At 51.2% G+C, this 27,476-nt stretch overlaps 1 protein-coding gene across 2 annotated transcripts; it reads left to right on the forward strand.

The window, feature by feature from the left end:
- The first annotated feature begins 979 nt into the window (after positions 1 to 979).
- TRPV3 (transient receptor potential cation channel subfamily V member 3) lies at positions 980 to 26,828 on the forward strand. 2 transcript variants are annotated; one of them, XM_075559205.1, is made up of 17 exons: positions 980 to 1,098; positions 7,181 to 7,285; positions 7,466 to 7,552; positions 8,517 to 8,671; positions 9,229 to 9,405; positions 9,592 to 9,732; positions 11,928 to 12,208; positions 13,924 to 14,100; positions 15,126 to 15,284; positions 16,033 to 16,134; positions 17,639 to 17,712; positions 20,401 to 20,566; positions 22,368 to 22,434; positions 23,678 to 23,952; positions 25,024 to 25,136; positions 26,394 to 26,473; positions 26,731 to 26,828. In XM_075559205.1, exons 1-17 carry the CDS (start codon positions 980 to 982, stop codon positions 26,826 to 26,828), a joined length of 2,376 nt encoding a protein of 791 aa, XP_075415320.1. The 2 variants fall into 2 exon arrangements, with proteins under 2 accessions (XP_075415320.1, XP_075415322.1); XM_075559207.1 differs by having other exon boundaries at positions 26,734 to 26,828.
- Positions 26,829 to 27,476: the final 648 nt, after the last annotated feature.

The raw sequence follows: 27,476 nt of genomic DNA on the forward strand, positions 1-27,476 counted from the left end.
CCCTCTTGCAGCCCCACGAGTAACCGCTGCACCACCAGGGCTCCTCTGGGCCCTCTACACAGGAGTCTTTCAATCAATCCCTCTTCCCATTCTCCTCAGGAGATGTATCTGGCCTATCTCCCCAGCATCTCTGTACTCCTCCAAGCTCCGCACAGAACCCAGACAGAGCATCAAAGCCAGTCTAGAGCAGTGGTTCTCAACCTTCCGAATGCCGTGACCCTTTCAGACAGTTCCTCATGTGGTGGTGACCCCCAACCATAAAACCATTTTTGTTGCTTCTTCATCACTGTCATTTTGCTACTGTTATGGATTGGGTGACCCCTGTGAAAGTGTCATTTGACCCCCCAAAGGGGCTGTGACCCATAGGTTGAGAACCACTGATCTAGAGGTTTAGAGGGGACTGCTTCCTGCACCTTGGAATGGAGTGCTTCCCTGGTGGTACGGTAGACGGCAGCCACAATCCCTGTTGCTTTGGGGTATTCTCGCAGGCTCTTGGATCTCAGGCAGAGAAGGGAATCTGGCGGGCAGTTATGAGTGGGCAAGAGATGAGAGAGGGCTAGTTGCCGAGATGACCAGGGTGCTCACACAGCCAAGACACCAGAGGTACTGGAAGATGTCTGACCAGGACCCAATTATCTAGAGCAAAGAAGAGGTCAGCTCTGAATAGGAATCTGAGATGGCATGGAGCAGTGATATTGACTGGCAATGGTGTCTTGTCTTGAGACCATCCGGGGGCATGAAGCTTTACTTGGAAGCTCTGATAGCTTCTCCTGTGGGATCACAAAGCAGGGGTGCTGAAGAAGGGAGAGGGGAAAACTGGAAATGGGCTCCTCATCTCTGAGAGGGACTGGCTGCCCGGGAAAATGACGCAAGCTCACGCTTTCAGGGAGCATGACAAGAGTCAGAGGGTGTCTGAAGCCCTTGGTGATGACCTTCACCCTCTCAACTTGAGCATCTGCTCTGTGATTGTGTTTCAGCCATGAATACCCACCCCAAAGAGATGGTGCCCCTCTTGGGCAGGAGAACCGTGGTCCCCAGTGGGAATCCTGCCATCCTGCAGGAGAAGAGGGCAACCGAGCTCACTCCCACCAAGAAGAGGTAGGACATGCAGGCTGGGGCCTGAGCTCTGTGCTGTGGGGACACAGGAGGTATTCCTGGCTTGGGGGATGGGTACGAGATTCTGATTCTGAACTAGGATGCTGAGTGCCTGTGGCAGGAGAGCATTGCATTCTTAGGGGGCCTGCTTGGAGGTGTCAGGGGGCAGTTGGATGGGAGTGATGGGAGAGGCCCTTGGTGGAGGTAAGACGATGGTGGGCCATGTCTGAAATGAGCAGCACAAAGGCAGGTGGAAGATCCAGGTGACCTGGCGCTCCCAGGGGTAGGCTTTCCTTCCAACCGTAGTAACTCCCATTGCTGTGCTCATGGGCAGGTTACTCAGCATTTAACTGCACCTGTGCAATGAGGGCACCAAGGATGGAAAATAATTAGGATTACGCTGACCGAGTGCTCAGCATGGGTCAGCATCGTTGTTGTTTCTGTTGGATCATCATAATCATCAATCATCCCACAGGGCCCCCTGGGAACTGGATATGGCTAGGATGGTGATTGCCACTTTACAACTGGAAGGCAGAGCAGAGCCTTCTTGGGTGTCACAGTTTTTGAGGCCTTAGTCTCTTCCATTGGAGATGCCTCCATGCCCCGGTCGATTTTGTGCCCCTCCATTCGAAGCCCTTCCCACTCCAGCTCTTGATGTGCTTGACTTGGGTTGGGGCCCTGATGTATTTTAGTTCATCTTCCCTGTCTCCCCTGCTTCTGGCCTATGCCTCTTCTTGAATCAGAAGTGAGTTCGGTGTTTCCTTGTCTGCTGTTTTGAGTAAGAATCACCCAGATCACCTAATCTCCAGGCCCGAGGCTGGGTCTATAGTAGGAAGACTGGGACAGAGAGAACAACAGCCATCGTTGCTTACAGTCTGGGGAGGGGGACATCAAAAAGAAAGTAGGAAGAGCCCAGAAAATGGGTGACTTGGGAGGGCTGGTGGCTGAGGAGAAGTCAGTTAGCTCATGGACAATATTGAGGCACTTCCTGGAGGATGTGGTATTAGAGTGGGTGTTGGCAGCTGGAGAGGAAGGGAAAGGTCTGGACAGAGGGACATGGGAGCAAATGCTCAGGGCAAAGACCAGTGTAGCTAGAGATATAAAAGTCTGTCTGGGGTGAGGTTGTAGGGGGTCACTAAAGGAGCTTGAACAATCCTGAGGGCAGTGGGAGCGATGGAAGGATTTTCTACACAAGGAAGGGCATAGGTTTGCATTTTGGAAAAGTTGCTTTGGGGTATCTGTGTGGATGATGGTTTGGAGGCAAGGCTGGGGTAGAGGGATGTTGTGGAGGCTCTTGGGAAGTCCAGGCGATGAGGTCTGAGGCCAGGTGGTCAGGAATGAAGAGGAAGGGATGTATCTGAGAGGTATTAGTATATAAAATCTTCAGGATCACTAGGGGAGGGAAAGAAAAAGGGGGAGTCAAGAGATACGATCTTTTCAGGTGGGGGAAGCTGAGGGGAGGGCAGGGCTCTAACAAGCACCTTAGAGGAGAAGGAGTAAGGTCAGGAGAGAGGTGCCAAGTTCACATGTTGGTGGAGAGGTGCCTGAGGCACATCCAAGAGGAGATGTTCAGAAGGCACTGGCTGGAGCATAGGAGAGAAACCTGGATGGAGGTGGAGATCAGACAGGCCAACCTGGATCTGAGGGACATGCCCAGGTAAGAGCTGAGATACCCCTCAGCTAAGCCAGCAAGAAGAGCCTTTCCTGTCTTCCTCATTCCTCACTCCTTCCCTTTCTGCTCTCCCAGGGGAGGTTTGGGTCTTAGGGGATTATTGAAGACAGAGCGCTAGTAAAATCCTAAATTCTTTCCATAGTAGGATCAGTTAGATTGCCTTCCTTCTTTGAGCCAAAGATTATAAGTAGTGACCTTGTCTTCCAAAAGGTGGCCTCCTCCTTTGAAAAGAAGACATCTTGCTAAGATTTTGGCATCTCCTTAAGAACCGAGTGTAGTACTCATCCTGGGGAAGAGAGAAATTTGTACATAAAGAAAAGAGAAACCATTATATGTAACAAAAGAGAGCAACATTGGACATTCAGGAAATATGCACTAATGGTGGAAGTGGAGACTCTAGGAGTCTACCTTGGGAAGAGATTTTTGGACCTGGGAGCTTTTCCTGAGCCATCAGGTTATTCCATGGGACTATATCCGAGGACAGAAACACAGCTTATTGATGGCTGTGGAGAAGCTGGAACTGTAGAACTCTGGACCCTAGGGCATTTCTTGGGACAAAGTTGGTGGCCAAATAGACTTCCTCTTTGGGGTAGGAGCTTCTTAGGGATTGAGGACTTTTTTGGCCTTTGCAGGGACAGAAATACAGAAGATATGATACAGAGCTAACTGCTCACATGAGTCAATACCCAGGAGGCGTCCTCTGGTCTGGGCCAAAGGTAGCAAAAAAAACAAATAGCATCTGTTCCCTGTTAGGAGACAGGATGTCATGTGGCTAAGACCTTGCCAGCTGCTCATGATGGTGGATGGAATGCAGAGTTTGTGGTGGCAAGCAGGACAGGTATAAGGTGGCGACCTCATGGTCTAGCAGCTCCCCAGTCCCAGCGTTAGGTTCTTCTACAGAAATTGAAGTTCTCCCCAGCCCAGCTTTCACCATGTTCTTTCTTCCACCCTGTGAGAAGATCTTCCTCCTTTTTCCCAACACTGCCTTGACTTTCCTACTTCAGGGATATTTTCCACTCTGCCCTCTCAGTATCCAGTGCTTTCCCACAAATCCATTTCTATACTCAGACCAAATAACACCCCGATAGAGCCTTGGCCGATCCCTACCCTTGACTGTAAGTACTTCACCTTCCCTTGGGATTCCATAGTTCAACTTGGCTCTGAAGAGATTGTCCCAGTTTTGGGGACTAAGGCTTAGCTCAAGTTGAAATCTCTCATTAGGACCCTGGAAGGGTCACCTCTTCCCTCCCTACTGTGAGGTTTTGTACAGGGTATATTAGTCATTTTTGAGCAAGTCAATGAATACTGAAATGAACGAGTGTAAGAGTATGCACCCCATGGCTCATTTTGAATGAGGATAGACTGCATGGTGATGTAAAGAAGTGCTCCTTAGCCCTCACTTTCCCTGGCCCTCAGTCTCCAGGCCTAGAGTGAAGAGTTGTCCTCATGCCCTTGTTTTCTAAAGCTTCCTTGAGGCTTTTGGCAGAGAGAAAATTATATGTAAATAAAAGAGAAACAATTACATGTAAAGAATGAGTGCAATACTACGCATTAAGGAAGTATGCACTGCACTAGTAGGAGAAGTCTGGATTGGGGAGGGGTATTTGGACCTCTGGGGGTAGGCCCTGAGAAGGTAGGAAGATGAAGAAGAGTCATAGGACCTGCCCTCAGCTTCTTATGCAAGGCTGGGAAGAGGATGGTATAATTAAGAATAGTGAGGGTCTTGGGAAATCACTTGAAGGAGATAACCTGCTCAATATCTCAAGTTTTAAATTGTGTTGGTCTTTCTGCTTATTGGTCATGGTCATCAATCTCTTCCCCTAGCCACCTATCTATGCACCCAGTGACGTACTCCCTATCTATCTATCCATCCATCCACTCATCTGCCCATATAGCCTACAGTCATTCTTACTTCCATTAATTTATCCTTTCACTCAGCACCTCTTTATCCTTTTGCTGTCCCATTTGGTGAGGTCTTCCGAGTGTCAGAACCAGCGTTGGGTGCTGGGGCGTCAGACGATGCACGTGCCATTATTGAAGTGCTCACAGAGCTGTCCAGAGGACAGGAAGGGATGGCTGTGCTGCGCTTGCCCTGGTCTGACCCTTGGGACTAACTCACTAGAATAGCAGTTCTATGAGGATAGGGAGTTTTGCTTATTTGTTCACCATTGTAGCCCCAGCTCCTGGAACAGTATCTGGCAATGAAATTGTACCCAGTATTTGTTGCATAGATGATTTACTGAGGATATCCACACAGGGTGAGGCACAGGGGAAGGGCTGGACCAACGGCAGATATGGGGATTGGAAATGAGCCAGCAGATGTGTTTAAAGCCCTGGTACCAGGGCTGTGTGGTAGAGCACGGATCACATTGAGATGGAGGTTCTGGTGTGCTGTGGGGGTGCAGAGGTATGGTGATCGAACTGGAAGAGCTCTGATATTCCTTTTGGGTGGTCATCCCCTAAATGGATGTTTCTGGAATGGTCCTGACTCCAGAATTCAAGCCTTAGAGATCATCTAGTAGTTCAATCATTCTCCATTCAAGTGATGACACTTGACCCAGAGATTGTAAGTCATCACCTGCGGTCATACAGGAGCCAGAGGCCGAGTAAGCCTAACTAGAACCCAGGATATAACTTCCCACTCTAGGCTTTACTCCTTCCTTTACCTTCACTTTTGGAAAAAGGATTTGATTTTTAGGCCAGGTCAGAAGACTCCCTTTAATGGGCAAGAAGGGAAGGGCCAATGAGACATCAGCAGCATCCCATGTCCCATTTTTGGAAGAGCTTTGAGCCTCTCAGGCCTCCTCTAGGTCTGAAGAAGAGGGATTTCTGCAGGCAAACCCCAGGCTTCCTTACCTCCTGCCCCACCTTGGGAAGTGGCTGCATGGGGTGGGTTCCTTCTTCAGTGAACTTCTAAAGCTTGGTTGACTGGAAGCAGACCCAGAAGGTTGAGGTGAGAGAGAGCAGCCTGGATGGTAGTGTAAGCTGTGAGCCTGGACATCTGGGACCACATTCTCTGACTCACATTGTTTCGTCCCTGTGGGGCGACTGTGGATGAGCTGCTTCCTCCCTGAGCCTTCCGTTTTTTCCCCCATCTGAAGAATGGGGCCATAGTCCCTTCTTGCTTCCTTCCCTTCAACTCTGAAGATCCAATGTTTTAAGGTTGGGACTGCCCTTTAGGGGCTGCTCTTTGGCATTGTGAGGTGGGGACTGTGGTTGCTGGCCCATCTGGGTCTGGAAAGGAAGCAGGGGGAAAGGTGCTGAGGTAGTTAGTTGATTGTGCCAACCTGGCCGATAAACACACATGGGGTTAGTTGAAGGGTGGAGGGATAAACGGCTTGGTGAGCCTCACCTTTCTAGTTCTCAGGTCTTTTACTTTCTGATGGTTGGACCAGGGTGCAGCTGCCTTAACCAGTTCCCTGCTTTAGCTGGCAAGGCTCGCTTCCTGCAAGACATCCCTGAGAAGAAGTCACATGGACCTACCCCGATGCAGCCCTGGGTGCTGGAGCACCCGTGTGGAGACCCCTGCCAACGCTGAGATGCTTACACATTCACTGACTCAGCTTCCCTCCTGCAGTCAGCATCATTCCGTCTGTTTTGTGAGATGGAGGAGGACTTTGTGGATTGATGTTGGACATACGGGTTAATGTTGGACTTGTGGGCTTGGGCAGCACTGGGTTGGGATGTTTTCTTGATGTGCACTTACCCTTTATATAAAACTCTCTCTTATACATGAGTTTCTGTGGATTTGTTTCTCTAAAGTTCCCAGAATAACACAGGTGCTTGGGGCCCTGTGCTCCAGAAGAGAGGCCTGGTTGGTTGGGAGACCTTGTTCCCAGGGCCAGGCCCTCAGGGTCAGAAGTTATGCTGCAGCAGCTGTGAGAAGTGGGGGTTGGTGAGGCTGAAGTCACCCTCGACAGAGTGCTTACCACCCCGGCCTCATGAGAGGCCGGTCTACGTGTGTGACTGTGGTTTATGAAGGCAGGTGTGTCTGCTTTTGTGGGTGTGTCTGAGCGAGCCTAGTGTTTCCTTGAAGTTGGTGCGGGGCCACTGCTGAGGTGGGGGAAATCCTGCTCAGGGCGTCAGGCCAGCTCTACTAGAGTCCTGGTTTCATCCTCCCAGAATTCTCAGGGCAAGAGCCTCCCAGGCCCAGCTTTGGATTCAGGCTCTGCCATCTGTCAGCTGTGTGACCTTGTCAAGTTGCTTCTCTGGGGCTTCAAATGCTCATCTGGGACCGTGAGTGATGATGGCTTGATCCACCCCAGAGAGTGCTGCAAAGATGGGGTCTGGCCCGTGGGTGAGTCCCTCGAGGACTCAGTGCAGCACTGCAGGGGTCCGAACCCAGGGTTGCAGGCCACCAAGGTCGACAGGTCCTGTCTTAGTTCTAATGACCTTGCTTGGGTGTTCCCTCAGCGCACACTTCTTCCTGGAGATAGAAGGGTTTGAGCCCAACCCCATCATCTCTAAGGCCTCGCCCCCCATCTTCTCCAAGCCCATGGATTCCAACATCCGCCAGTGGTGAGTACCAGCCCAGGGTTCAGCCCTGAGCTCCAGGATGAGGAGGCTGAGTTCCCAGGTGGGTGGTTAGTGACCCATCCTAGGCAATATGGCCCATCCCGACTGTGGCTTGCTAGCACAGTTAATTTCTAAATGTGTCCCTCTCTCCTTCTGGTCTTCACCTGTGTACCCCCACCCCAGCATCTCTGGCAACTGTGATGACATGGACTCCCCTCAGTCTCCCCAGGATGATGTAACAGAGACCCCATCCAACCCCAACAGCCCGAGGTAAGCCGGGCTCTGCTCACCTCCCAGTGAGCTCCCTTCCCTCAAGGGCATATGTCAGAAGGACAGGCATCAGAATCTTGCAAGAAAGAGAAAGACCCATCATCCCTGGGAGGTGAGGACAAATGTCTGAGGGCCCTGGTCCATAATTGTGACATGCAGGGCATTTCATAAAGTCATTAAACATAAACAACAGTTAGAAAAGAATTATACCATTTACACAGGCACTGAGTTTAATTTACAGAATAACGAACATTAAAGATACATGTATTGCCCGAGGACAAAGTTTAGAGGGGTTAGGGAAGAAGGAAGAATGGGAACGGGAAGCACGGGGGGGGGGGGGAGTGGGATAAGTGATGTTATAGTGTGAGAATTGCCTCCAAGAGATGAACCAAAATGCTCACTGAGTGGAAAGGCTTTTGAGTGGAAAACTGATCTGCTCTGTAAACTTTCAGCCAGCCTACAATGCAAAAGTATTTTTTAAAAAGTGTATAGAACACAAGCATGGATTTTCTAAGCATACCTACAAACACATTCATACTTTACAATGGTTATACATTGCAAACAAAGAGATGCCCATCACCACTTTTACCATAGGTCCCCAGGTGGAGCCTGGAAGTAGAGACGGATCTGTTTTGAAAATTCAGAACACAAAAAGTGGGAACATGAACTCTCCCTTTGCCCACTTCCACACTCAATCACCACGAGCCACTAGCCAGTTTTCCTCGCCGATGGCTACTGTGTGCATCCAAATGCACCATGTGATGCGATGTAATCATATGTATTAGGGCAGCACACAGCCTGGGACCTGGAGCTCTGAAATCTGCAGTGACAGACTTGCGAGATGGGGTGGGGTGAGGGTAAATTGGTGCAGCCCCTGCCAGGTGCAGTAGTTCTGATGGGGAAGAGGTCAGACTGGGAGTGGTGGGGCCTGGGTGATGAGCGGGGACACGCTTCCCAGCCTTAGCGCACACCTGGCCAAGGAAGAGCAGAGACGAAACAAGAGGCGGCTGAAGAAGCGGCTCTTTGCTGCTGTGTCAGAGGGCTGCGTGGAGGAGGTGGTGGAGCTGCTGATGGAGCTGCAGGAGCTGTGTCGACGGCGTCGTGGCCTGGACGTGCCTGGTCAGTGCTGTGGAGACACCCCCTCCCTACCCCCCAACCCCAACAATGGGAGCATGGCAAGTAGTGGATGCAGAGCTAAGGTTTTGCTGTTGAGAGGGTTTTGGCAGGTAAGGGTCATGGTCTGGCTACTGTGTGCAGGATGAGGACAGAGCTGAAGCCCACGAGAGGACCACTGGGGGCAGGATTTGGGAGACATATGGGTGTGAGGAGTGAGGGGATGGGGGGGGGGGTTGTTCCAGAGGGCATCATTTGGACTCGGTGGATACCAGCCTTAGATGTTCTGAGACCAGGAGAAAGAGCAGGTTAGGGAGAGGTGAGTTCGAGTTCAGAGGTGAGATTTTCAGTGTCAGCACCCAGGTGGGCAGTGAGTATGATCGCTCTGTGCCAGGTAAGGGTGCAGAGGGACCAAGGCCTCCGTTAAGGCCTGCAGGGGTTGGAGAGCCACAGTGTGGGGCTTAGGAAGGCCAACTGGCCCAGAGGAGGTTGGGGAGGTTGGAGGCTGCCTAGGGCACTGCCATGGGCCGCTCCTGCGGCTCTAGCCTGCGGCCTGTCCGCAGACTTCCTCATGCACAAGCTGACGGCCTCGGACACGGGGAAGACCTGCCTGATGAAGGCCTTGTTAAACATCAACCCCAACACCAAGGAGATCGTGCGCATCCTGCTCACCTTCGCCCAGGAGAACGACATCCTGGACTGGCTCATCAATGCGGAGTACACCGAGGAGGCCTACGAAGGTATGGCCTGGCCGAGGGGCAGTGCGGAACAGGGCTGGCTGGCTGGGTGGGGGATACTGTGCCCACAGAGACACTGCTGCTTTTGATACGCCCCAGCTTATTCTCGCAGGCCAGAGAGGTGAAAGGGGTCCGAGTGAGCCCGGGCTTCTGAGCAACCCCTTTCCTCCACCCATGCCCTTCCCACAGGGCAGACGGCGCTCAACATCGCCATCGAACGGAGGCAGGGGGACATCACGGCTGAGCTCATCGCGGCGGGTGCAGACGTCAATGCCCACGCCAAGGGGTTCTTCTTCAACCCCAAGTACCAACATGAAGGCTTCTACTTCGGTGGGTGTCGCCCTGAGTCTGGCCAGGCTCAGGCGGGTGAGGTAGGGGTGGGGCTTGAGGAGGGAGATGCTGGCCTGTCCAGCTCTGCCTCCAGACTGACCTTGACCCTCAAGGCGCTGGAAGCATCCCTTTCCTGTCCCCGTCCCCCCTCTCCCACCTCCTGCTCAGGATGGAGACCCCACTGTGAATCTTGGCAGGCTGAGCCTGGAGACCCATGCATACTAGACCTTGTGGGTAGAACTGGGGCAGGGAGGTGGCAGGACAGCCCGGGCTGACCAGAGAGGGAAGGGGAGTGGGGGGGAGGGTGTGTGTGTGTGTGTGTGCGTGCGCGCGCGCACGCGTGCGGACCAATCTATGGCGTCCAAAGGCTATCAGGGTAGGAAGCTCTGGGTGAGAATTTTAGCCATGGTGTTGCAAGTATCACTCGGATACAGGGAAATTCGTTCAGCTGTCAGTGTATAGCAGTTCTTTTTATTTTAACAAATGCAGAGAATTGGAGAAGCCTGCCACAGTCAGGTGCTCCTCTCTGCCAACACCCACCCCACCCCAGAGCCCCACACACTCGAGAGTCAACCCTTCCTTGAATCCCATGCCCTGTCCACCCCAGATCTGCTTTCTGTCCTTGGCGGTTTTGTTAAATGCAGGATTCGGTAGAGTTCCCCCTTCTCCTGAAGACAGGATAAATCCGTCTGTGTCCCTATTGCCCAACAAAGGATCTGGCTGGAGCAGACGCTGGGAACTATGAGGGAGGCTTCAAAAAACACAGTGGGTACACTGCAAGGTCAGCAGTTTGAAGCCACCAGCTGCTTCTTGTGATAGAGATGGGGCTTTCTATTCCTGTGAAGAATTAGCTTTGGAAACTTACAGGGGCCAGTTCCACTTGTCCTAGAGGGTCTCTCTGAGTCGTCATCGACTTGATGGCAGTGAGTTTGTTTGGCTTTTGGTCAAAAAAGTGTGGGGACATTCCATCAACTTTTAAGTCCATTTTTCCATGAACGTTTTGACCTGCCCTTGTGTTTGCTGACTGGGATGGAGAGTGGGGCAGATGGGGGAAGATGAGAGGGGACTGGGGAAGGCCAGAGTCTGATAACCAAAGACTGACTTCAGAGGCTTGGTGTCCAGTCCTGCTGCTGTCCTGGACTTGCTGTGGGACCGCGTGTGAATCATCTGGCTCCCCCCCCCCTTCACAGTCCTTTACTGTACAACTGCTGCAGACAACAGGGATGGCACCTAACAATTACCGCCTGTATCAGGCTTGAATTGGACCACTGAGTAAAATAAAGCTCAGGAAAGAGGTAAATAAAGCGATAGGACTGAGAAGAGCTGCTTCCTTGGGTTTCTGAGGCTTCCAGTCTTGGTGGGAGCAGACAGCTCTGCTTTCTCCCGAAGAGCGGCTGGAAGGTTGAAACTGTTGACCTAGCCCAGTACCTGACCCGCAGCACCACGAGGGCTCCAGATTTTAAGTGATATTGAAGAAAATTTTTTTAAAAAGGGAAAGCAGAGACAGGGGGATCCGGAGCTCTAGGATGTGGGAGGCAAGTTCAAGTTGTTACAGCGCCCTGGACAATGATGAGGATGGTGCAGGACTGAGCAGTGTTTAGTTCTGTTGTCCACTGATTGGGTTGCTATGGGCCAGACCCAACTCGGTGGCACCTGGCAGCAGCAGCAGCAACAACAACAACAACAACAACAACAGAGGGAGGGTGGGTCTGATGGAAAAGGTGCCATTTGAGCAGCTGGAGGGGAGGGAGGAGGTGCAGCCACCATCTGGGGAGAACATGACAGGCTGTGGGAACAGCCTGTGCAGAAGCCCTGGGGTGAGTCAGAAAGTACCTGAGTGTTGGGGAAAGAAGGCTATTGTGGCTGGTAGAGAGTGCGTGAGAGGAAGAGGAGGAGCTAGGGGCCAGAATACTTAGGCTTTGTGGTCCATTGGGGAAACCTAAGCCTTTCTTCCACCTGAGCTGGCACAGTCTGGCTGCCATGTTGGGTGCAGAGGGTGGAGGGCCAGGGGGAAGCAGGGAGTCTAGCAAGGAGGAGCGTCCATCTCCTCTCCTGTACAAGGAAGAGAAAGAAGGAAACTTCATGACCTGTCCTGCTGCCGTGGCCCGGATTTGGGCGCAGGTTCTGGGGCTTGGAGAAGGAGTGCTGGTTCTGGTCCAGGTGAGAACTGACTCCAGGTACTTCCTTCCCCCCAGGCGAGACACCCCTGGCCCTGGCAGCGTGCACCAACCAGCCGGAGATTGTGCAGCTGCTGATGGAGAACGAGCAGACGGACATCACCTCCCAGGACTCACGGGGCAACAACATCCTCCATGCACTGGTGACAGTGTCCGAGGACTTCAAGACGCAGAATGACTTCGTGAAGCGCATGTACGACATGATCCTGCTCAGGAGCGGCAACTGGGAGCTGGAGACCACGTGCAACAACGATGGCCTCAACCCGCTGCAGCTGGCGGCCAAGATGGGCAAGGCCGAGGTGGGCACTGCGGGGATGGTGGATGGGCAGGGAAATGTGGCACAGCTGTCGCTGCCAGCCCTGGGATCTGACGGGTCTCAGCTCTGGCCCTGGGAGGGGTTGGGAATACAGCTGCGCTGCACAGGAACCGCACAGGGACAGGGGATCTTGCCCTGGGCTTCAGTCCCTACACTACGTGGCACTCTCTCTTGCCTGACCCTCTCCTTCCTGGGCCGGTGTGGGGCCACGGGACAGTTTCTTGCATGCTTAGCAGCTCAGGACTCCTGCGTGGTAAAGGAAGTAGCAAGGATTCTCTGGGTGAAGGATTCCCTCTGGGGCACGAATGGTGGAGCACTTGGCTGCTGGCTCAAAGTTTGTAGTTCAAACCCACCCAGAGATACCTTGGAAAACCAGGCCTCAAAAAATCATATGGGCCAGCTCTGTTCTGCCCCCATGGGGCCACCATGAGTCAAAATGAACTTGACCGTGACTCATATGAACAAAGGTGTCTTGTTGGAGCTTGAGTGACCTGCAGGCCTGTCAGTCTCCTCAGAGGTCAGGAGTTCCAGAAGATGGCTGGCTGGAGGAGGGATCTCTGGCGAGATCGGGCTTGCTTGTCAGGTTGGGCTCTGAGCCAAGTCCCCCGCAGAGTATGAAGTGCTTGGGCTCTTTGTGATGGCCTAACTTCAGGCTTGGCCTGGAATCCTGGTGAACTCAGACCGGGGCGTGTCTAGACCTCTGTCTGTTGGGAGATGGAGTTCTGGCTTGTTCCAAGATCCAGGTTAAGATGCAGGTTGGGGTTGGAGTCACAGGCCAGCTTAGCTTCTTAGGAGAAAGCTCTTTGGGGTCTAAGCCTGTGCCTTGCCTTTTCTGACCCCTGGGAGCTGACTGTGGCTCCCAAGAGGTAAGTGTCATTCTTGGGAGGCAGCAGGAGGAGTCTGGGGGTAGGTGGGGGGCTGTTAAGCCCAGCCCCCAGCTGTGCCAGCCTCAGCACAGCTGATGGGTAGGCAGGGCCCTATGTCCCTTGGGTCTTGTCTCAGTGACCAGGGCTGGGACCCACAAAGGACCTTTTTATTCTCTTTCATGGGGAGGAGGCCACAGGAAATGGTTTCAACAGAGAAGGAATTGTGTGCCTGCCTCCCCCTCTCTGGTCTACCCTAGGACCACACTCTTAGGGAGAGTCAGATTGTGGTTGCAGTTTCAGCCTCTTCCCTACATGTCCTTGTGGCCCATGTTTTCCTTGCCCTGCTTCCTCCCCCCCCCCAACCCTGCCAGCCCAGGGATGAAGCCCCCTGCAGGGAGCATGGCATTAGGAGCCTTGCTCCATGGTCAGTCATGGAGAGGTGCCCCACTCATCCCCTGACTTGTTCTCTTCTTCATTCCATATCACTTGGAAACTCCCTATTTCTGAATACTAGCCAGCTGGGAATGGAGGGCCCAGACCTCTTTAAGAGGCACAGACTTACACTTGTTCCTGCCCTGCCCCCACCCTCACCCCCCGGGCCAGGCTCAATATGGGGCATCCCATTGGCCAACACTGTCCTCCCCAACAGGACCATCCTCTTGGGTCTTGTGTTAAGTGTCCCAGGAAGCCGTGGCCCTCATGCTAGGATCACTCATGACTCAGCTTGGGGGAAGGAGGAGGCTGGAGGGTGGTGCCTCTTGATCTTGCCTGCCCTTTGGAGTCACCCGGGGAGCTGTTCCTAAGCTGATGGTTGTTCCTCTTCCTGCCCCAGATCCTGAAGTACATCCTCAGTCGGGAGATCAAGGAGAAGCCACTGCGGAGCCTGTCCAGGAAGTTCACTGACTGGGCGTATGGGCCCGTGTCGTCTTCCCTCTATGACCTCACCAATGTGGACACCACGACAGACAATTCTGTGCTGGAGATCATTGTCTACAACACCAACATAGATGTAGGTCTCCTGGCGGGGCCGGGGCAAGGGCAGGGGCCCACGGGCTAGATCTCAGATTAGGGGCCTGAGAGCACTAGGAAGATCTTGTGCCACCAGCGTAGCTGTGCCTGGAGTCTCCCACTGAGCCCTCATTCCTTTGCCTCCCTGGGTAAAGTCCAGCCTAGAAGGTCAAGGCTTAGGATGGGTGCTGGGCTCATTGTTCCTTGTTAACCTTCAGTTGTAGATCCTGATGATGAGAGGTCTCTTGGTCCCATTTGAATGTGGGGATGGTTGCTGTTGATCTTGTCATCTTGTTTACCCTCCTCTCCGCTGCTGGTATTGTACGGCCAGGCTTAGAACCCACTCTCTCTCTGTGACATGAACTTATGTGAGGGTCATGGAGTACATAGCTGGAGCAGTTGGGGAAGGCCTCCCTGGAGGAAGTGAGAGCGGAACCTCAATAAAACTGGAGGGGGAGAGAGAGGCTTACCAGTGAGAAGGCAGCAGACTGGGTCTTTGCATTCTCCTGAGAGTTAAGCTCTCCAGGACCTGCCTGCCCTGATCTCTCTGCATCCTTAGTGGCCTGGAAGGTCGGTAGGGCAGGAGCTGTTTGTCATCAATCTAGCAGACAAGAAGATTGAGGCCTGAAGAAGGCCAGGGCTGCCCTTAGGTCACACAAGATGAGAACCAATTTGGGGACAGATTCAGTCACCTTACACTTCTAGCTCTTGCTCCCTTTTGTACCCGATCTCACTGGGAGTGCCAGGCTCCTCTGGTGCTTGGCTGCTACCCGAATATAATGGGGCAACCGGAAGTTACCCTCCCAGCATTTCCAGCCAAACCAGTCTAGGGGACTTCTTCATTTACCACTGTTCCCTTCTGCCTGGAGGTGGTGCTGACTCAGGGCTCCCTGTGGGCCCTTTGGAAACCATTCCCTCGCTCCCTCCCTCCCTCCCTCTTCTCCGAGGTGACTGGTGTTGTCTCATCCCCAGAGGTGACTGGTATTGTCTCATCCCCAGAGGTGACTGGTGTTGTCTCATCCCCAGAACCGACATGAGATGCTGACGCTGGAGCCCCTGCACACGCTGCTGCGGATGAAGTGGAAGAAGTTTGCCAAGTACATGTTCTTCCTGTCCTTCTGTTTTTATTTCTTCTACAACATCACCCTGACGCTAGTCTCATACTACCGCCCCCGGGAGGACGAGGTGAGTGTGCCCCTTTGTGGGGGTGCCTGGGCATGGGATGGTCAAAGCTGGAGGGGCCTGAAGCTGATCCAAGTGCATATGGGGAAACTGAGACCCAGAGAAGCTAAGAGACTTGCAAGGGCTCCCCCCACCCCAAATGGCATTTGCCACAATTTCCAGGGAAGCAGAATACATTCTTTCCCAGTGCTTAGTTGGGCTCAGCCCCAGATGCCCAGCCTTGCCTGGTCCCTTTTAGGAACAAGCTGGAGGAGACAGAGATCCTGCCCGGCTCACTGTCTGAATCCAGGCTTTTCTGCTGCGGGGCCCATTGAGTCCCCACTCCTTTGGGGAAGTGGAGAAGCGGGCAGGTCACATGCTCTGCCTCGGTCATTTGAACAAGTTTCTCCCAAATGACCTTGGTCCTTGGTTTGCCACCCATCACTTGGGCACAGAGCCTCCGCTTTGTTTGCAGAAACCCTGTGGGTGTCTGGGGATGGATGAGCTGGGTAGGACACATGCCACGAGGTGTGAGGGCATGTCAGGTGTGAGGGGATTTTGCTCCTTGCCACAGTTCTGGGTGCCCACCAAGAGTGAGGAAGGCAAGGGCAGGGTGATGGCAATGCTTTGCTTCTTCTATTCAGAACTCGGCTTCCTGCTGACTGCTGGCTCCATTCAAGGGTTCTCATGCTTCTGTGCTTGGTCCCTCCAAAGCTGGTGTTCCTCTTAGCCTCCTCCCCCCACCCTGACCTCCCCTCTCTCTCCCTGCCAGGCACTCCCACACCCCTTAGCCCTGACACACAAGATGGGGTGGCTGCAGCTCTTAGGAAGGATGTTTGTGCTTATTTGGGCCACGTGCATCTCGGTGAAAGAGGTGAGTGGGCCACCAAGCCCTTTGGGACTGCTCCAAGGGGCAGGCAGGGTGAGAGCAGCCTTGGTGCCAGGCCCCTTCTGCCCTGCCATTCCTGCTGGGCTGCTGGGGGCCTTTGGGGCTGCCCTTTCTTCCTAAGCCTTAAATACACTTAATCACTTAAATACAAGTGAGAATAAATAAATAAGACAGATCCATCTTCTCAATTCCATCTGTTTTTCTGTCCATCTGTGTCAATCTGGGTGGACTAGAGAAACTAATTTATAGACACGCCTATGTGTGTAAGAAAGAGCTTTATATAAATGAGTACTTGTCTATTGAGAAAACACCCCAGTCTAGTCCAGATCAAATCCATAAGTCTGATATTAGCCCACATGTGGGATAGCAGTCTATAAATTCCTCTTCAGACTCATGCAACACATGTAATGGCACCGAGTGTAGGAAGATCACAGGCCAGTGGGTGGAAAGTCTTTTGGATCCAGTGGTGGCGGAAGCATCTCAGCACTGGTGTGGGCCTCTACGTGGCTCCTCCAGCTCCAGGGATTTGGCTGCATCAGTGTAGCTCCATCAGACTTGTCAGCAGGAAGATGAAGCAGAGAGAGTCTCCCTCCTCCCGGGAGGAAGACAGGAGTTCCCAGAATCCTCAGGAGAAGGTCATGCCCACATGGAGGCCTCCTTGGCTATGGCCTGATTGACAGGCTAGACTCCACCCCTTGGCAAGTTGACAGGAGATTATGTAACTGCCACAGCATCCAGCTGTCATTTATCTACATCCCAGTCACTCCATAACCAATTTTCCTTCTTCCCTACCATTTACTCATTCAACCATCTACCCTCTCTCCCTCACCCAGCTACCTAACAGCTTATCTGCACCCCAACTTCCACCGAACAATCCACATACTTCTTCAGCCATTTTTGTTCTCTTCATCCATTTAAATATCCACTGACACTTATCTACCCACCCTCCCATCCCTCATCCAGCCAACCATCTTCAATCAGCTTAGTCATCCATCTATTCATGCATTCCAGTACTCCACATATATACTCTGGATGCTTTCTAATATGGGTGGGTATGAGGGGGCTTCAAAAATGTTGTGGAAAAATTCTATATTTTAATTAAAATCCTCCGTGAGCTTTTTGAAGTCCCTTTACCTCTCTCTCTAGACAAACACACACACATATGACATGTGTGATATACACATATGCCTAGCATATATAGAGGTAGATACATATATAGAGGTATATATGTTTTATATACACACATACAAGATAGAGGGAGTTGGTTACCCTTGAGCTCACAGTCTGGTAGGGGATTTAAGACATGGATACAGACATGCAGACGTTGAGGTAGACTGTGGAAATGGCCCTCTCTAGCTCTTGGAGGGAGAGAGGGATTCCGGAAAGCTTGCAGGCTTAGTCCTTGGGAAACAGCTTCTCAGGCTCTCCTGTGATCAGCACAAAGGGTCCCCCTTGGAGGGCACAGCTCTCCCTCCTTCTCTGGCTTTAGGGCATCGCCATCTTCCTGCTGAGGCCCTCGGATCTGCAGTCCATCCTGTCCGATGCCTGGTTTCACTTTGTCTTGTAAGTAGAACTGTCCTCCTGTTACCAACTCCTAGGCCAGGCTACAATCCTGTGTGGTGACTGTTGTGTCCCCCTGTGGCCTCTTGCCACGTCGTCACCAAAGTCCATTTCATTCTGCCATAGTCACAAGGCCAGAGCCTCCCTTCCCCTTCCAGTGAGAGGCTTCCCATGTGAATTCCCATGGTGAGGAACAGAGGAAACCATAGAAGCGACCACCCTCTGATCACCCCCCCCCTCCCCCCCGTCACATAGCTCCGACAGCAGGCTGCGTGGAGAAGGCACAAGAGACCTCACGGTCCGTTTTGCTTTGTTACAGGGGGATGTGCTCGGCAACCCCTTTTATTTAATTTTACCTCTTTGAGGTTTATTTGTTTATTTTATGTTAGAAAAGCATTTTATTGGGGGCTCTTACAGCTCCTATAACATTCCATACACCAGTTGTATCAAGCATATTTGTACACATGTTGCCATCATCATTTTTAAACATTTTCTACTTGAGCCTTTGGTATAAGCTCCTCTTCTTTTTTTTTTCCTCCGAAGCGAAGGGACCAGTTCCAGGCTTTACTCAGAGACAGGAACCACGGACCTTTTTCAGAAGGGAAGGGAAACGGGAAGGGCTGGAAGTAGCTAGTTGTTGACCCCAGGGAGGGGTAGCGAGGAGAGCCAAGAAAGCGGTAAACCGAAGAGAAAGTGGTGGGTCTAGGGACGGCAGGAAAGCAAAGAGCTGGGGCTGGGCGAAAGGGGACAGAAATCGAAAGCAGGAGCCAGAGTTAGTGAGCAGGGGCGAGAGAGAACGAAAATCCCGGCGCCTATATTCCTTTTCGGGCAGCAGTTCACCAGGAAATTTCTAACAGTGCCGCCCTTTCTCCTGATGGAGGGAAAAGACTAAGCTCCTCTTTTTTATCCCCTTTCCCCCACTCTCCTACCCTCGTGAATCCTTGATCAATTAGATATTGTTATTATTATTTCGTATCTTATACTGTCTGTTGTCTCCCTTCACCCACATTTCTATTATTTGCCCCTTCGGGAGTGGGGTGGGGAACGGCAGCCCCTTTTAGATGTCTGGCATCTAGAAGTTGTCATCTCGGACCCTGGCAGGCCAGAGCTAGAATGTTCCCACGAAGTCGTGGTGTAGGCATGACCCCTGAGGCTCAAAGCAGGAAAGTAAGTCACATGCATGTGGAGTTGGTGACATTGAACCTGGCCTCATCATTTTCACTCCAGGCTCAACCCAGGCTGACTACTCTAGAGCACTCGCCAGAAAGCCCAGCTTGGCAGCCTATCTGAATGAGGTCAGAGGCAGCTGACCCGGAAGGCTGTGTGAGTCCTGTCTTTAAACGAACAAAGGCCAATTCAGCATTGTTGCCACATGAATGCAACAGGAGCTGCAGCTTAGGACGGACAATCCTGGGCTCCGTGGCTCTGCAGACCCCATCTAAGTTCCTCCTGTGAGCCCCGGAAAGACTTGGGCCCATAGAATGATGCATCTAGGTTTCATGGCTCTAAATACTTCTAAATGCTTCATTAAGTGCCTGCCTTCTAGTGGCTTGAGGCACGAGCCAGTCTTCCACTATGTCTCCCTGTGGGCCCATGTGTCACCCAGCTACTGGAGTAAATGGGTAGGCAGGGTGTGGCTGCTGCATTAAATCGATGGGGTGTGATGCAAAACACCTGGGAATCTGTCCTTTTGGGGAAAATATCATGATTCCCAAACACCTATTTATATCAGGGGGCTTCAAAGTGCTTGTTGAAAAATGGGATGAGAAGATCATGACATTTCTCCATGAGCTTCTTGAAGCCCCCTCATGTGCCCACTGGTTTTAGTGCCAACCAAAGTGCATTGTTTTACTCATCTGCTTTCTGTTTGTTTGCGTTAGTTAAGAAGGTCTAGCCCTTCCTCTCCTCAGTCCCAAATGTGGTTGATCATCCAAATGTTTCTTCTTACTGTACCAGAAAAACAAGTTTGCCAGTGTCTGAACCTTAAGTTATCTATGATGCTGGTGGTTTAGGCATTGGGCTGCTAACTTCAAAGTGGGCAGTTCAAACCCACCAGTCTCTCCACAGAAGAAAGATGAGGCTATCTACTCTGAATTGCTTTGATGGCAGTGGATATATATATATAATTTTATCATGGGGATTGCCTGATGTTATAACTGAGTTTTTATTCAGATGTCTGAATGATTCATGGTGTACAGATTTTGATTTTATGTTTGCATATAGTGGACCTGTTTTTAAACAAATTAAAAATGAAGTTGATTTTGAGGGATTTTTGTTATTAGTATAAATATTGTATAGATATTGGCTTATTATTATAGAAAGCTACAGCTTTGCCATTTTGGTTAAAAAGTTACCGTTGGCCACATGTTTGGTCTAGTGGGTGACTTGCAAAGTATATCATGTCTTGGGCTGCACCCCAGACTTCTTGGGGTCCAGGGGATGGTGTCTATACCTTTAACAAGTCTCTATCAGTCACAGCCAGCACATGGTTGACTCCGATTTGCCTTTGGTGACATGCTCTACCAGGTTGGGTTTGGGTTACAGCTGAGTGGATCTGAAGCCATATTGTCTCTTTAGCCACCAAGGCCACGAACCAGCTCACAAGGTTTCAGGGGGGTCTGGGGTTGACTCTTTCTGCCCTGCTACTGAGGAGAAGTAAGTAAGGCCCTGTCTCCTGTGTTTCCTAAACAGTTTTGTCCAAGCTGTGCTTGTGATACTCTCTGTCTTCTTGTACTTGTTTGCCTACAAAGAGTACCTCGCCTGCCTTGTGCTGGCCATGGCCCTGGGCTGGGCGAACATGCTCTACTACACGCGGGGCTTCCAGTCCATGGGCATGTACAGCGTCATGATCCAGAAGGTGCGTTGGGAGCGGCTGCGGGTCAGAGATGTGCAGGCGGGAGGACCCTCGGGGAATGTCAGATGGGGAAATGGAGGTTTGGAGAAGAGAAAGGGTGTTGCCCAAAGGGAAGACCGCTGCTCTTCCTCCCTCATGCATGGTCTCCCTTCACCTTTGGTTAAGCTTTCGATGCCCACCCAGCATCTCCTGAACACTGGGAAGAGGACTGCTTTCTGAAGGGCAACTGCGCCCCTCAGGCAGTGGTGTGCTGGTAGATACCTCAGAACTGGTTCTCTGGGAAAACCTATAGGTATAGAGAGATGTGTATGGGTACGTGTGGAGTCCTTGGGCGGTACAAGGGGTTAATGCACTCAATTGTTAACCGAGAGGTCGGAAAACCTGCCTTCGATGCACAACTACCCTGACACACCTGGGGTTGCCATGAATCGGAGCTGACTTGATGAAAAAAATATCTTAATGTAAATGTTTATTTATCACACATTTTACAAGTAATAAAACACACACTACTTTTTACTGGAAATTCCACATAGCCAACTGAATGCTTGTTGGTCTTTGCTGAACTCACGTGCCTGTTGCCAACCCATGGCTGCAGCTGACAGAAGAGAGGTGTTCTGGTCCAAACGTTGGGAGATAGTTTCCTTTCGTCTGAGGAATAAGATGAAAGGGAAACGATGGAGACTAATGTTGACATAGCACTCCCTGGCCAAGGATGCGAGCAATCATTGTCAATTAATAGCTTTGCTCTATTTACATGAAATGAGTGCACACAGAAGATAACTTTAAGGTTCATCTGCATGAAAGGTTCCTCTATCATTTTCTTCATTCTGGCTCTAGAGACAATCCATAAAACAGTGAGTCGGAGCTGATTCTACCACTCGCCAATTTCCATAGTGTAAATACTTCCTTCATGGTCAATTTCCAGCTACCAGAATGGAGTTAACACCTAGTGAGGAAGAGAGATGCATTACCACACCATTCTGTGCTAGTTCCATTAGAGATATGATGGACATAGGCAACTTCAAGAGCAGAGAGAGCAGTAGAATGTAGTGCCATGACCAGAAAGTGATGTGTGTAGAATGTTATTTATTTAAATTATTATTTAAAATATTTAAAATATGAATTATTTTAATTATCACTGTATATGATTTGAGGAGCTCCAGCAGCATAGTGGTTCCAAGTTGGTTCACTAATCGCAAGGCCAGCAGTTCAAAACCGCTAGCTGCTTCTTGGTTGAAAGACAGTGCTTTCCATTCCCATAAAGAGTTACAATCTTGGAAATTCCAGGGATAGTCCTACCCTGTCCTAGCTATAGGTTTGCTATGAGTCAGAGTCAACTCCATGGCAGCGAGTTTGGATTTTCAGGTTTGGCATACAATTTCATTTTTAATGATGGCTATATTTAACCACCAGTTCATGAGATTCACGGAAATGTATCAGTCAGCTCATGTGGGCTGGTAGAAGCTTGACCCAGCACACCACTGCCCTCAGGAGGAGTGAAGCCCTAGGAAGAAAGGGCCCCAAGCACAGGGTGAACCAGCAAGGGCAGAGACAGATCATGGTCTTTGAGGATGGAGGGAGGGGGGAGAGAATGTGGGCTGGAGCAGGCAAGGCACAGAAAGGAGGTGGAGCCCAGAGCTGAGCCTTGCAAAGCTGGAGGAGCTCACTGGAGAGAAAAGGGGAGTGCGACTTGAGGGAAGGCCTGGGCAGAGGGGGACTAGGAGGACCTGGGATGGAGTAAGGGGCCAGCGTGGGATGAACATGCACTCAGACTTACACTTGTGTCATCTGTTCTTCTTTATAGGTCATTTTGCATGATGTCCTGAAGTTCTTGTTTGTATATATTGTGTTCCTACTTGGATTTGGAGTAGGTAATTGATTTATTAAATACTTGTAGCTGCCACATTTATAGAGCACTTTCTACAGTTATCGCAATGCGAAAGGACATAGAAGTTTCAGGAGCAACTACACCTTGCTGCGTGCCAGGTGGCATTTTGCAAGCCTTATCTCGTTCACTCGATCTTCATCGTGCCCATGCACATATATGGGTATGGAGCCCCTGCCTGGTGTCACTTATGCACAGATTCATGCCAGGTCTGTCATGGTTATCTCCTCTGTGCCAGGCCATGCCCTGTTCCCACCCTCCACTTTCACAGCTGTAGAGACATTTGTATAGAGAGGGAAGCTGAAGCTTGTAGAAACTGGATGGATGGTTTTTGAAAAATGGAAGCTAAGTCTGCCTTTGGTCCCGCCCTTCCACATCCCGCCCTTCCCGCAGTTTGCTTCACATTTCTCGGTGGACTTGCCAAGGTTTCTGGCAGAGTGGCGTGAAATGATCATGGACTTTCCCCATGAATTTTTTGAAGCCCTCTTGTCTCGGTGGTACCCTCTGCTCTGGTGGGGGCCTGGGGTGAGGAACCTTCTCGAACACCCTTCATTTACAGCACAGGAAATGGCACATCCAAGTGCATTTCTAGGTCCTGAATAGAGAAATATAGCTTTATTTCCCCTGGCCAGATTTTTTAAAAAAGCAATCATTGGCATTTATAGATAGCTCTTTCCATCTGTCTAGAATTCCTGGGTCCAAATTTTCCTATTGGCTTGTTGGCTGCTCTTTAATTCACCTATTAGTTGCTCATCCATCCTTCCATCCACTCAACCAGCAATGAGTAACTACAGGGGTGTGTGGGAAAGGAGAGAAGAGCGAGTGCTGGACCTTGCCCATAAGGAACTCACATGAAGAGACTTGGGGTTTTGCAGTCTTGGGGAAAGACGGGGAGGACACCCAGGTTACAGGTATTTGTTGGGGGAGCCAAGGACACGCACAATGATTGGTGACCGTGGGCTGCACTGCAGGGTAGAAGAGGAAGAGGGGAGTACGGCTTTGTTAGCAGAGGCCCTTTCTGCAGGAAATCAGAGTAGAGAAAGCAGCCTGATGTGGCTTCCAGAGGGGCTAAGGCTGGTGATGGGGTTACAGTAGCCAGGGAGAGGGAAGCAGCAGGCGTTCTGTGTGCGTGTGTGCGTGTTTTGTGTGCACATGCAAGTAGTCACGCACGGGTTGGGTAATTAGCCAGGCGGAGTGGCTGAAGGGAATCCCCCGTTGTGTCGTCCCAGCCCTGGCCTCGCTCATTGAGAAGTGTTCCGGGGACAGCAGGGACTGCAGCTCCTACGGCAGCTTCAGCGACGCCGTGCTGGAGCTCTTCAAGCTCACCATTGGCCTGGGGGACCTGAACATCCAGCAGAACTCCAAGTACCCCATCCTCTTTCTGATCCTGCTCATCACCTACGTCATCCTCACCTTTGTCCTCCTCCTCAACATGCTCATTGCCCTCATGGGAGAGACCGTGGAGAAGATCTCTCAGGAGAGTGAGCGCATCTGGCGCCTACAGGTGGGTCGGGGCCACTGGGGGTGGGGGGGGATGGAGGACTCTGCTGAGCTCATGATCACTGAAACCATCAGCTCCGGTGGTCTGGGTTGGACCCTGGTGACTGCATCGGCTCACCTGGTGACTGACCGGGTTGGCCGAAGCCTTCATCGAGGGTCCTTGAGGGTAGGGTCTAGGGTTCCCATGACAGCACAGGTGAGGAAAATACTGGAGCTTATGGAGGACTTGGTTGAGAATCACTTGTGTGATGTGGGTGTTGAGTTATGACCTTGGGGTGCTTTGGGAGGAGTAGAGTCTAAGACAAAAGAGGGGACATCCTGCTCTATCCCATAGTGGGATCAATACTCCTCAGTATGTGAGCCCCACATACTGAAGGATATTATCCCGCAGGATGAGTCCAGCGGTAGGGGTCACGTTGACGAGAGGCCCTGAAACCATACCTCATGAGGAATGGTTGGGAACCAGCGAAAGCTGCAGCCATCTGGGGAGAGCTGCCTGTGAAAGCATGGAGCGTTGGTGGTATAGTGTGTGTTGGGCTACTAACCATGGCAGTGAGTTTGAATAACTCCCTTTGGAGGACCCAAGAGAACAAAAGAGATGTGCCGGGGGAACCACAGAGAGAAAAACTTTCATTTGACATGACATTTCTAGCAATTCAGATCTCCATAATGAGATACTGTGTTTCTTGCTGATAAGAGTCAGGAGAGATTAGACAGATCGTTTCCAGGAAAACTGCCACGGGGATCCCAAGACTGGCATGGGTAGGACGACATGGCTTTGAAACCTTTCTCGTTTCTGGGGTTCCAGCTCGGACTGGTTGGACTTCCAGAAACAATCATATCATACTTAAAATGATTTGAACACCTTGCTGTTTTTTTTCCACCTTTGAATTCTGTAATTAGTTGATTCCTCAGGCTCTGTGTATGCATTAGGCACCCAGTGGAAGTTCAGTGGGCTGACTGTGTGCATGTGCACGTGTCTGTGTGCACATGCACTCGGAGGGCGCTGTGCTCTCCCGGCTAGCGTTGAATCACCGCTCCTCAGCAGCATGCTCAGTCTTGCTTATTTCCCCAGAGAGCCAGAACAATCTTGGAGTTTGAGAAAATGTTACCAGAATGGCTGAGAAGCAGATTCCGTATGGGAGAATTATGTAAAGTAGCAGAGGAGGATTTCCGACTGTGCCTGCGGTAAGAGAGAGAAAGTCCCTTCCTTGGAGGTTGTTTTGAGGTTAGAGAAAGAGAGAGGAGTTTGGGGAGGGGGTGGGCAGGATGGTATAGCAACAATGTTTGCCTTAACCACAGCCACTGTCTGTCCTGGTCTCTTCAGAAGGTGGAGTTTGCTTTGGGGGGGTGTTGCTGGATGAGGGCTCCCCAGTTTCAGGAGCAGGAGGGATGGAGACTCTGCCACCAGCAGACTCCCTCTCTGCCCGCTTGGCTTAGAAAGGACTGGCCTTCATGGCTCCCTCGTCTATTCTGAGTGGGTTCCTGTAGCACCAGGAATCGCTGGCACATTTTGTCACTGGCAAAACTGAAATTGAGACAGTGACTCTGGACAGTTTTCAAGCAAGCTTTGTGTCTTTGGCAAAAAAGCACTCACACATTCCAGTGCCATGTTTTTGGATCATCTCCATCTCTTCCTGTACCCTTACCAGACTACCTGACCCTACAGTGCACCTTCTTGGAGTATAACCTTATCTTCACTTACTTTTTTGACTGAAAGCCCTGTTCCCAGGAAGTTATTGCTGCTGACTGTAATTGTTGGCCTCACAAATGTGTCTGACTTGGACTGCTTCCTTCTGAATGTGAATGAATGTAAGGCAACCGGAGGCCTCTCGCTGTAATCCCATCCCCCCCGGACACTGCCCATTCGACCGGTGGCTGGGACTCTCTTAGCTGCCGTCCAGTTCACTCCATGTGCTAGCAAGTAGAAGTGTTCTGTTGGGTGTCCTTAGCGGTGACCTTTATGGAAGATGTCACCAGGACATTCTTGAGCGACATCACTGGGTGGGTTTGAATCACTAGCCTTTAGGCATCTGGTTTGAACTGTAACCTCTTTAGTGCAACCTTATTCCAGTTGTCCGTCTATGAGCTTCACTCACTTCTTCTCAGCTGAGCCTGCCTGACTGCCTGCCTCTTTCCCCTGCTGGGCTCCCTTTGCCCCTCCAGACCAGCTCCTGGTGTCTGAAGATGCGCCTCTGACATCTCTCTGAGCAACTGGCAGTCTCTCCACTGTAGGCGGAACATGATCTCTTGAGCCAGGGAAATGGGCACTCAGGGCAGCTTTCAAACCCTAGTCATGCTGCTTTGACCAGCTGGGGCAGGGGGAGTCTGGATCCCGGGTTGGGCAGAAGGAGGCTGGGGAGTCTGTCCAGAAATAGGAAACTGCTTGTTTGCGTTTAATGTGGTGCCCTTGTGAAGTAATGAGAACAATTATCACACTCTCAGGATCAATGAGGTCAAGTGGACGGAATGGAAAACGCACGTCTCCTTCCTTAATGAGGACCCAGGACCTGGAAGGCGGACAGGTACTGCTGCTGTGAGGCAGTGTGTGGGCTGCACCTATCTGATGGCATGACCTTGAGCAAATCAACTCCCAGGGCCCTGATTTCTCCATTGTGAAATGGGAAGGCTGAGTTAAAATTGCTTCCTAGGTTCCTCCCGAGCTCTGATATTTTATCACCTTAGTTGGGTTACGTTTTAAAAACCAGATGATGTGCCTAACATGTGGCGGCACCCAGGGTAAAGGGCTGTATTTCTAGAAATTTCTTTCTTTTGTTCATAGCAGATTTCAACAAAGTCCCAAATTTGTCCAGAAGCAACAGCAAGGCCACTCTCAATGCATTTGATGAAATAGATGACTTTCCAGAAACGTCGGTGTAGAAGCGGAACCCAAACCCAGAGCTGGTGTGAGCCTGAGCTATCTGGACGCCACTTGCCTGAGAGCAGAATACACCCTCATGCTGGGTGGGCCACTGAACTGTGCTCAGAGGCAGGTGTCTGTTGAATGGGGAACATCCTGGATTTTGTTACTCTGCAAAGGGTCTGTGTAACCCCATGGCCAGCAGTCCTAAGGTCCCTGATTTCACCAAATGCAGATCTGCCTGGCTAGAAGAGAGGGGTGCTGGGGAATGGGCAGGAGCATGGGGGGGGGGGCGGAAAGGGAGTCTTTTCTCCTGCAATCTCACCTTGACAGCCCCCTGCACCACCTACACTCCAACCCACACTTCCCTCCTATGAGTAGGTCTGATTTTGTGGGAATCTTTCTTTTCCCTCCCAGAATGTTCTAGAATGTTCAAGGGGCTGAGCTAAGCTGAACATCCTAGGGAAGGAGGGGGGTGAGTTATGGAAATGCCCTTTGGACACCCTCAGGGAACAGGATAAGACCCTTGGAATGAGTGTCCTTGGTACCCCAAGGCTCGAACTGTCTCACAATGAGAGTCATTTTTCCCTAGCGTCATTCAGACGGAGTTCTTATTTTCAATGTAGGAAGGACATTTCAAGTTTTGAATGAAAATTACTTCAAGTGAA

This window comes from Tenrec ecaudatus, chromosome 10 (genome assembly GCF_050624435.1).
Source record: "Tenrec ecaudatus isolate mTenEca1 chromosome 10, mTenEca1.hap1, whole genome shotgun sequence".
NCBI classification, from domain to species: domain Eukaryota; kingdom Metazoa; phylum Chordata; class Mammalia; order Afrosoricida; family Tenrecidae; genus Tenrec; species Tenrec ecaudatus.

Bases quoted from the DNA above. Each gene is read 5' to 3' on its own strand.
- TRPV3 (XM_075559205.1), top strand. From the start codon at position 980: ATGAATACCCACCCCAAAGAGATGGTGCCCCTCTTGGGCAGGAGAACC. The intron at 7,553-8,516 runs GTAAGCCGGGCT...TCCCAGCCTTAG, and splicing joins TCCAACCCCAACAGCCCGAG to CGCACACCTGGCCAAGGAAG. The intron at 26,474-26,730 runs GTACTGCTGCTG...TTTTGTTCATAG, and splicing joins AGGACCTGGAAGGCGGACAG to CAGATTTCAACAAAGTCCCA.